Source organism: Lipotes vexillifer, unplaced genomic scaffold (assembly GCF_000442215.2).
Source record: "Lipotes vexillifer unplaced genomic scaffold, Lipotes_vexillifer_v1.1 scaffold129, whole genome shotgun sequence".
NCBI classification, from domain to species: Eukaryota; Metazoa; Chordata; class Mammalia; order Artiodactyla; family Lipotidae; genus Lipotes; species Lipotes vexillifer.
The window spans coordinates 64,511-75,659 of NW_006777287.1; the positions used below are offsets into that span (position 1 = coordinate 64,511).

General features: G+C 46.7%; 1 protein-coding gene across 1 annotated transcript in view; it reads right to left on the reverse strand.

Moving 5' to 3' along the window:
- The window catches only part of SLC9A7 (solute carrier family 9 member A7), a 141,962-nt gene that overhangs the window by 12,842 nt on the left and 117,971 nt on the right, over positions 1–11,149 (reverse strand). The window contains exons 14-15 of the mRNA XM_007450929.1: positions 7,922–7,985; positions 7,583–7,617 (exon numbers count right to left, since the gene is read on the reverse strand). Coding sequence (XP_007450991.1) covers positions 7,583–7,617; positions 7,922–7,985 — 99 coding nt within the window. The remainder of the gene's footprint in view (positions 1–7,582; positions 7,618–7,921; positions 7,986–11,149) is intronic.

Genomic DNA, 11,149 nt, shown 5'->3' on the forward strand with positions numbered 1-11,149 from the left:
CCCGTGAGCCATGGCCGCTGAGCCTGCGCGTCCGGAGCCTGTGCTCCACAGCGGGAGAGCCCACCAACAGCGAGAGGCCCGCGTACCGCAAAAAAAAAAAAAAAAGAATAACCAAATAAAAGTTGAGTCAACGATTACAAGTATGTAGTTCCAAATCTCAGTGGGTGTAAATTCTACCTGTAGTAGAGATGCCAAGAATGAGTCAGAAATCTCTGAGAAGGTACGATACAGAGAAGCATAGGGAGGGAAGTTAGCAAGCACTATTTAAATTCCTAATATTTCCAACAGCAAAGATGACTTAAAAACAGAGTCCCCTACGGTATTTGAGGAATGTTTAGTGACATACATGCAAATGGCTTAGTTAAACGGGCCCTTCTGTGGATGAGGAAATAAAAAGGAGAGACCCCAGAGACCAACTTTATTTCACATTTTAATAAATCACATAGGGAAAAGGAGGCACAGAAATGTCTCTATTTGCAGATAACAATCATTCCTTCAGGTAATTAATTGCTAGCCCAATGACAACTCTAGGGAGATTTCAAAATGCCACACGACTGAGTGGAAAAGTGGTAGATGACTTTTTTGAGAGATGACTGTTTTACGAAAAAAATTAAATGCTTCTTTATGAAGTGATAGGCTCTAAGCTCTTGGTTCTAAGTGTCTGTAGAATCTTACTAAAGAAAAAACTAGCAAGATGATAAACATCTTCTGGAAGGATGCTATAAACCACTGGGCATAAGACAAGTTCCCCAAAGTCACTTTTGTCTGCTCTTCCACGAAAATAACAATAAAAATGGCAAACCCCTATGCTGTCATCCTAACCTCTGCATTATGAAATCACAGTGCATTCTCATCACCTGCAACACTTAAGTTCTTGCCATCTCAACTTAAGGAAGCTACAGGAGACTGACCTATATAAGCCCCAAGAGGGACAATGAAAATGAGTAAAGCAAGGGAAAGGCTTTTTTTTGAAGGCAAATTAAGAAAAGGTCTTCTCAGGCTACAAAGAGATATGCCTACAGTCCACAAATAAGATAAAGCGACCTTAGAAATGTAAGACACTAAGAGCCAACCCTGAAAGGTTACAAATTCAGGGCAAATAAAAAGTGCAACTCTGTAACGGGGGTGTTAAACAACTTATTCTAAGAGTTGGGGCCAGAAGCATGATTATGTACAGGAAGAACTTGGGGAAATCGGGGAGGGTCTGTGGAACAGGACTGATTATTTTAAGCTGACCCAGAAGACAAACCAACAACTGCTTCCTAGCATGATTTGGGTGGCTACCATTCACAAGCCAGCCAGCCCTTCCTGCGGGCTCCAAGCAGGGGTCGGTGTGGGTGCAGGTGATCCTACAGTAGATGGGCCGCCTGCCTGGGCTGCCCAGAGAAAAAGCAGGGACTTGGCTCTCCCACCATGCCCTCCTCAAAACCTCTATCCCCACCAGGACGGTTCACACCCCCATGTCTTTAGTTCAGGCTGCTTCTAGAATCCAGAACACCCTTGCATACTCTCACCTTCTTCCACCCACAACACCTACCTGGCTGATCCCTATTCATCTTTCAAGGCTGTGCACAAGGTTGGCATCTCTGAGAAATGTTTCAAAGGCAATGAGTGCTCCAAGAGGCGTAGGTGTAACCATCACAGGCTTTCTCAACAGACTACCTGGGTCCAAGTCCTAGCTCTACTCCTGACTGTGCCTTTGCCCTGCTGTGTGACTCTGGGCAAGTTTAAATTGAGACATAATCGACATATAACATTGCGTATGTTTAAGGTGTACACCAGTGTTGGTTTGATATGTTTATATATTGCAGTTTGATTACCACCGTAGGTTAGCTAATGCCTCTATCCTGTCACATAATTACCATTTCTATTTTGTGGTGAGCACAATTAAGATCTAGTCTCTTAGCAACTTTATAATATAGTATTGTTGACTACATTCACTATGCTGTACATTAGCTCTCCAGAACTTGTTTATCTACTAGTTGCAAGTTTGTACCCTTAAACATCTCCCCCTCCCCCATCCCCCATCCCCTGGTAACCACCATTCTGCTCTCTGTCCTTATGACTTACACAAGGGATTTTAAAACATTTTACTGAAATTGTTAATAGAGAAGCCCCTTCAGGAAAATAAATACCACTAGCTCTGCTTATCACCAATTTTTGAGCATGAAACAATGAATGGCTATTTCTCCTGCATTCATTAAGCACCTACTGTGTGCCAGGTACCATGTTGGGTGCTGGAAACACAAAGAGGAATGAGACCCAGCACCTGCCACTTGAGGAGCACATTTCCAGAGGGGGAGACAGACAGACAGATACATATGGGGTGAAGAAAAAGAAAGCAGATTGAAGACCTGCGGAGTGGCAAAAAGGTCCTATTTTGAAATAATTTTTCTAGAACTAATGAATAATGATTTCTGGGTAGAGTTATATTTCATTCCATTCTTATTGTTAAGAGATGCATTTTTTATGTTAAGGTCATTACAATAATGAGAACAGCTTATTTTTTTTTTTCAGAGATGGAGCAGAATACTGCCCCTGCCCCCCAAAGATTTGTACATCCTAATCCCTGGAGCCTGAGTCTGTTAACGTTACACGGCTAAAGGGGCTTTGTGGGTGGACTTAAGGTTTTCCAGGTAGGCCCAGTATAATTACATGGGCCCTGAAAAGTGGACAAGGCAGGCAAGAGAGTCAGAGAGATGTGGTGGGAGAAGAGGCAGGAGAGATTCAGAGCATGAAGTTTTCATAGTTGGAAGTGGAGGGGGTCAAGAGCCAGGAAACGCGGGTGCTTCTAGGACCTGAGCTTGACTCCCGGCCAATGGCCAGCAAGGAAACCTCAGTCCTACAAGCACATGGAAGGGAATTCTACCAACAACCTGAAGGAGACTGGAAGTGGCTTCTCCCCCAGAGCCCAACCCCACTGACACCTTGATTTTGGCCTTAAGAGACCTAAAAGAGAGAAACCAGTAGAACCCACCAGACTTCTGACCTACAGAACTGTAAGACTGTGTTGTTTTAAGCCACTGAGTTTGTGGCAATTTGTTACAGCAACAATATGAAACTAATGCAGAGCAAAAGAGTACATAATTGATGCAACCCGATTTGGGTCTTTCTCATGTCCCTGGGATGATGGGGCCAAGATTTCTCAGAAGCGGGTAACACAGGGTTTAAAAACAGGGAATTAAGAGCTCCACACTGCCTCCACCAGGGCTTCTCAAATTGTAAAGTGCACATAACCCTCCTGGGTACCCTGTTAAAGTGAACATTCTGATTCTGTGGGTCCAGGTGGGGCCTGAGAGTCTGCATTTCTAACGAGTTCTCTGGTGATGCCCAGGCTGCTGTCCACGGGGACACTCGGAACAGCAGGGGGAGGTTCACGGTCCCTCTTGGAGAAGCAGACAAGGCCCTCCACCATCTCACCTCTGCCACTCTCCACCCTTATCATCACATTGTCACCAAGCCCTTAAGGACGGAGATTCATCTGTTGTGTTTGCAAATGTATTCCCAGAGCCTGCAAGAATGTGTGAAATATAACAGATGCTCCATAAATATTTGTCAAATGAATGAATAAATGTTAATTTTGAACTTCTAAGACAAAAAAAAAGAATAGCAGAAAGCGAAATCAGGGGCCAAGGGAGGCCATCAGAAAAACAAAAAAGTGTGGTGGGGAAGGCAGTCAGAGAGTAGTAATCTGAGGAAAGGCACTTCAGCAACTGTTTGAAGTTAAAGATTTAAGGGACTGGATGTCAGATTTTAGCCTGGAAGGAAACTGGGGGAGGACCCAGGAACAAACAAATCCAACTTGCCCAGAAAGGTATATGTGAATGCAACTATAAACAGCTGAGTTTCTGCAGTTTTCAGGTACACACACACACACACACACACACACACACACACACACCACAAGCACAGTGGTTCCCTTCCCCCACACTCCACTAATATCCTGCTTGTGACCTTGTCCTGCTGAGATGACAGAGGCAGGATACATTCAGATTCGTGTTCCTGCCTACTCCAAAGCGGCCTCATCATTGAATGCGCTTCTGTAAACTTGGGGAAGGAAGTGAATGATGTGTCTGCGTGTCCGGCCAACATAAATCTCAGCTGCATCTGGCATGAAAAATGCCCCCTTGAATGGGTTGGGAGGCCACCCCCAGGCCCAGGCAGCTTGCCTCCAGCTGGGCTTGTTTTTGTTTTGGTTGCAAAGTCACCAAGACCTCCACAGAAACAAAGCAGCTGAGTCTTTTGTTTTGTTTTGTTGTAATGAGTCAAACTTGCCAGGGACATGAAGCTGAAGTCTATCCACAATATTCTTATGCTTCCCTCACATAGAGCCAAAAGTTCTGGCCAACAGCTCCCTTCTTTCGCCCACATGAGCTAATATTCTGTGGCTCTGTAACCATGACTCTGTTTACAACCTTGGGCTTCTAGGACCGGTGAGGAAAATCGTGCTCCTTATAAATTGTGCTTTCCCATCAAATATCACTTTTTTGTTTGTTTGTTCGCTTTTAGCAAGATGGGGAACAAACATCTGGACTTCCCCCACCTCTGATTTCAGTTTCATGACAACATTGAGCATGTGACCTGGATCCATTTCAGCGGAAGCTGCAAGGAACCCAGGGTTTCACCCCAAACTGAGAAGCCCATTTAGTTCTCTGTTTTACTGGTTTCTCATGACCACTGAGTGCTCCCAGCCCTGTTGTTAATGGCTTACTGGATCAAGAAGTCAGGCCAGAAGGACTTGGAGAAATGAGGCCCTTTCTGCATGAGGGCATGAGTCATTTTTCAGAAGGTGTCCTGAAGAACTGAACTTGAAGTTCACCTTTTTTTCCCAGTCTGACAGCAATCTTTTTCTTTTTTAACATCTTTATTGGAGTATAATTGCTTTACAGTGGTGTGTTAGTTTCTCCTTTATAACAAAGTGAATCAGTTATACATATACATATGTTCCCATATCTCTTCCCTCTGACAGCAATCTTGAAAGACTTTCAAAATGCCAACAGAACTGCCTTTGAGGGCCCTCTGCATGACTGCGTATGAGGTTTGGAAGGAGGGCGGTTAAAGCAAAGGTGTGACACAGCTCCTGACCAGGGCCGGCCAAAGGGGCGCCATTGGGAGTGCAGTGGAAGTGGCTACCACCTGCCTGGTCAAAATTGGCCCAAAGGGCGGTTTCCAATGTTTGCCCTGCCTGAGGCTGGGGGCGCTACCTTAACTATCACTGCATGGACTAAATGCACTGCCAGAACCCTTAGCATTTAGGACCCACTGCTTTTCAAACATTTCCACAGCAAGTTTGTTACTAAGTCTAGTTACAAGCCCACTGTCTCTGAGACATAGTAAGTTCAGCTACATGAAACCAACCGAACCATTTCACGTATTTCCTTTCACAGATGCTTGAGTCCAGAGGCAGGAGCAATGGAAAACAGCAAAATGGCCGGGTGCGGGGGGGGGGGCGGTGTTGACCAACTTGGAACTGTCAAGATGAAATTGCCCCAGACCCTTGATATCCAACTGTTTTGCTTACAAAATTAACTTGACTGGCCACAGGTCTATGGAGGATGTGTATCCTACCAGAGCCATTATTTTCCCTTCGGTGAAATGAGGATGTCCATCATGAATTTCACCCAGGTTTCCTCAGATCCCAGTTTGGGGGGACTCAAACTGTCAGACTCTAAATTGGCTGCCAGGTGCACAGTTCCTGAACCCCTGTTTTCTAAAGTCCTTAATCAAACCTCAAGTCAAATAGCAACTTTTCAAAAAAAGCTTCTCATTGAAACCACATGGTCCCAAATGGCACAATGGCCAATTCTAATATAGCCGCAAAGGTCTTCTGGAGCACCATTAAAGTGGGCACCAAATCTCCAAGTGAAGCTCACTGAAAGCTCTTCCCAAAATGCCTAGAACTTTCAGAGGTCATGGCTTTGTGCCCCTTAAGGGGCATCAACCCAAGAATGGCTCATCAGGCTGTAACCACCCTCAGAGAAAGCTGTGGTGGCACCCCTGGGCCCCACACGGCACCACATTTTGCGCGATGTGTTAAATCAGATTTGGCAGCTGGAGTCATTTAGAAGATCCTAGGGAATCTAAGACGTGCAGACTGGATTTGGGATTAAGTGCAATGATGAGTGTGATGCAAAGCTGACTGAAAGAAAAAGAAACACTCAACATGGCTTTGTGGACAACACATGCACATGGTGAGTGAAGCTTCCCATGCCCTGTGCTGCTCTCGCTCCCCCATCTTCCCATCAAATACCGATCAGGCCCCCCATGGACCAGGCACTGTGCTCAGCACTGGGTATTCTATGCTGAACAAAACAGTTCTTCACTCCCAAGGCCAAATAATAACATTTTGGAAACACATCTCTGCTCCTATCGTGCGTGACTTTCCCTTCCCCCACCTTGCCTGCCCAGGAAATGCTGGCCTGGGGAAAGAGCAAAACCTGGAGGCAGGGCTTCCCTGGTGGCGCAGTGGTTGAGAGTCCGCCTGCCGATGCAGGGGACATGGGTTCGTGCCCCGGTCCAGGAGGATCCCACGTGCTGCGGAGCGGCTGGGCCCGTGAGCCGTGGCCACTGGGCCTGCACGTCCGGAGACTGTGCTCCGCAGCTGGAGGGGCCACAGCAGTGAGAGGCCCGCGCACAGCAAAAAGAAAAAACAAAAACAAAAACAAAAACCTGGAGGCAGAATGAGCCCACCAGCCCCACAACAGGGCTGATACAACAGCTTTAGAACATGGCTGCCACTTCGCTTATGCTCCTCCCATCCAGAGGTGATGGTCTCTATCTCCTCCCACTGAATCTGGGCTGGCCCTAGCAACTTGTTGTAACCAAGAGAAAGTCATGGAAGTGATGCTGTGTGACTCCCAAGGTTAGGCCAGAAAGGGCCACACAGTCTCCATCCACCCTGCTTGCTGGGGCACGGGCTTTTGGAAGCCTGAGCCATCACATAAGAAGTCCTATACCCTGAGGCCATGGAGAAGCCATCACAGGCATTCTAGTCGCTGGTCCTAGTCTGAGTCCTCCCAGCCCAGGCGCCAGACATATGAGCGAATGAGCCTTTGGATGATTCCAGCTCCCAGCTGTTGAGTTACCCCCAGGTTTCTTCATGGAGCAAAGGCAAGCTGTCCCGACTATGCCCTTTCCAAACCTAGAGAATGCATGTGGATACGAAATTGTTGTTCACTTTCCTTCCTATGTTTGGGGCAGTGCATTATGCTGCGAGTGACCGGAGCAGACGGCAAAACCAAGGACCAGCACGCGCCTCTTCCCCCACCATCCCCACTCCCGCCCCACCCCGGTCTCCATCAGGATTCTCTGTGGCAGCAGGAACTCTTCCCTGCTGTCACACGAGATGTGGCCATAGTGCTCTTGCCCTCACCTGCTTCTACAGCTTCCACTCCAGGCTGTCACTGCCACCACGATCCTGCCCAAACCTTAACCATTAGCCTTGCTGTGACCTTCATCGCCTATGGGGCTGAGGGCTGCTGCTGTGCTACTGGCGCGCCGTCACCCAGCGTCCCTCCTCTCTTGCTCATATTCCCTGGGCTGCAGAGTTGATCACATCCCTCTCCTTCCCAGAACCAGTTACCGTGAGCCAATCACCGATGTATCCATATATCCATTCTTGGAAGGTAGGGAGTCAGCTTAAACACACTTTTTGGCCCCTTAATATGTTAAGACCAGGGACTTTGGACTCAAATCCTGCCTCCATCATTTTCTAATTCTCTGACCTTAGATGACTCACTTCAACTCTCAAACTTCAGCTTCTAATCTGTAAACTGGGGATAACAGTTCCTACTTCATAAGGTTGTTGTCAAGACCACAATGAGGGAATCCACGTAAACTGCTTGGCGTGTAGTAAACGTTCAATAAATTTTAGCTATTTTTAATAACACCTCCCTGGGAAAAAGCATCTCTTGTGACTTACCCCTTGTAAGACTTGGAAGCTGTCATTGTTGGGTGGTGGGTCTTGATCTGGATCAACACCAACTCTATAAGTCATCAGAGAGAAAGACAAGGAGAAAAACAGAGAGTATTAGCTTGGACCATAGCGGCCAGGCTGGCTGAGAGTAGCCAAGAGGCCGACCATCTTCCCAAGGTGGAAGGAGTGGTTAGCTAAAAGAAGGGGAAGGCTGTCATGCAAAAGTCGTGCGAAAGAGGTCATACACTACATCAGATCCCAGGGGTAGGCTGGGCAATCAACCTGTGTGCTGACACCTTAAGCAAGATCTCTGGGGAACGGCAGCAGCGGGCAAACTGTCCACCCTCCTGCACCAGATGGTCCCAGGTAGCAAAAGGTGGGTCCTGCCGTCCCAGGCCTCTTCCTCTCAGCTGCTTCCTTACTCCCCTCTGACCTGCTTTTATTTCCTAACCTTTTGTTATGGAATTTTTCATATATCCAGGTAAGTTTTGAAAGAATTTATAGTGAATACCTGTATACCCCTCACCTAGATTCTACCATTAACATTTTGCTGTATTTTCTTTATTACATACCTAGCCCTCTCTCTATCATCCACCTTATTTTTTGGATGAATTCAAATAAAGTCACAGACATCCATACACTCCCCCTAAATATTTCAGCATGCATATCATTAACTTTCTATCCTGGTGGCCCCGCATCCTCCTGCAGCACAGATGACCTGAGAACTCACACGTTTGAGATCAGCAACTGAAGACAGAAAGAAAAAGCAAGGTGGCACAATCCACTTATAACGAAATCCATGAAAGCACTAGGGTAAGCTGACTTGGCTTAGCAATATACCAACTGTTGCCCTATGTATCTGTTAATTCTTTATCCTTGAACCTTCCTCATTGTAAGGCAGAGAACTGTGGCACTGATGACACGGATAACATGGGGCAGCGGAGGAGGAGACAAAGATGCCAGGAAAATTCTCTACTTTCCTTGTTCCCTCCAATATTGCAAAGAGTGGCTGGGACCATAAAAGCCAAATAGAGAACACAGCTTTCAGCAGGTCTGATTTGAGCTTGAAGAGAGGTGCTGAATGGCCTTGACCACGTGTGTTATTTGCTGTCTGGCACCAGGGCGCTGACTCCGATGAGCAGACAGTGGATGTGCAAAGCCCCATGTGTGCCTTATTTTTCCTCCTCTCCCTCACGCTTCTCCACCTGTGATGCCCAGGATATATCTTGAGAAAAGAGACTAATGGAAAGGAGGAATAGAAGACAACACAGACATACTGGCAGCCTCCACTCTGTTTTACTCCAGGCTTGCCGAGCACTAAGCCAAGGTGCGTGCCCCCTGGATGGGGGTGAGGAGACACAGAAGGAAAGGGAACAGTCACCCCATATTTTGCTGAAGGCAAAGTTTAAAAACCACGAGATGAATTCATGCATTCAGCAAATATTTACTGAGTGCCTACCAAGCCAGGCCCTGTTCTGAGCACTCTTAAAACCTATAGTGTACCTGGCACCAGATTTCCTCCCCACAGGCCTGAGGTTTGATGGAATCTTTGTAGTGAATTAGATTGACTTTGCTGTGTCTAGAGGTCAATTTCTGGCAGGAGTTTCTGAGGCCTGGAGGCTTGACCTCATAGCTGGACATTATCCAGGGATTTTTTTTTTTTTTTGCGGTACGCGGGCCTCTCACCGTTGTGGCCTCTCCCGTTGCGGAGCACAGGCTCCAGACGCGCAGGCTCAGCGGCCATGGCTCACGGGCCCAGCCGCTCCGTGGCATGTGGGATCTTCCCGGACCGGGGCACGAACCCGCGTCCCCTGCATCAGCAGGCGGACTCTCAACCACTGCACCACCAGGGAAGCCCCTATCCAGGGACTTTTGAGCAACAAACCTCACAGAGATTTTTTTGGAAATGAAATATTCTGGGGTCCCAGGACTACCCACAGAGGTCACACGAGAGCCTCAGTGCTCCCAAAGTGTCTAACATACTGAAGTGGTAGAGGAGAGGTCACACTGAATTCCTAGCTGTTCATCTTTAACTCTCACCTGATTTGAGAGTCTCTAATGTACGTTCCATAGAGAAATGTCCTCTATATGGTGTCAGATCTGTAAGACCAACAGCTAGGAATCCAACATTAGGTCTTGTTCTGTGGATTCTACAGCCGCATGGAGCCACTTCATGGCAGACTAATTTGCATAGATGAGCTCCCCAGTAAAGCCTCAGAGAGAGGGGCAGAGCACTGGTTACCAGTCTGTCTCCCAGACAGCCTACCAGAAAGCCTGGTGACACAGCAGCCTTCTGCCTAACCACAGAGAGGCTATTGTGGGGCAGGAGCAACGAGATGATGTGATCTGAAGGGCACGGCGGGCAGGATGGCTTAGAGCACGGCAGTTCATACCTGCCATGGACAGTCTCTCCTTTCTCTACTGTGAATTTTGAAACAGGTGTATTGCCTTTGTAAGTGGCTTCCACGAGGTAAAGATAAAACATATGGATTTTAGCAGCCTAGGTGAAATAGGAACCCTATGGGTAAGAGAAAAGGCTTAAGTGTGCCTTGTCCTACAATGAAGAAAATAAAGCCAAACATAATAAAAGCTTCCAAATGAAGTCTAGCCCCCTCTATTCTTTCAACTAACCTCTGCTAGGAGAAAAAAAAATTGTTTAACAAGAATTAAAATAAATTCTGTTTAACAAGAACTGCTTATAAAGACTAGGTTTTGACTATTTTCATTCAAGTCCTGGAAACATAAGAGGAATTCATCTATTATCCTCGGCCCACATGGCCAGGCCAGAATTCAAACAATGGAGTACGAAACACTAGAATAACCTGATAAACTCACAAAATCAGGGCCACCCTAACCTCATCCCAAACTGGTTCGACATTTTGCTTGGGGGAACTTGAGGATGATTCTAGATGCACATCATCCAACAGAACTTTCCGCAGTGATGGCAGTATTCTAGATCTGCACTGTCCAATGTGGTAGCCACCAGCCACATGTGGCCACTGTGCACTTGAAATGTAGTTAATATGACTGAGGAACTGCATTTTAAGTTTTATTTCATTTTAGTTAATTTAAATTTAAACAGCCACATGTGTCTAGTGGCTACCAAATTGCACAGTGCAGATTCTAGAAAGTACTAATTCCAGCCATGTCTCTCTAGCATCACTTTTTTCTCTGCCAAAAAAAAATGACAACTATCTGCTTCCTTCTGCCTTCTCAGTGATAATACCCAAGATT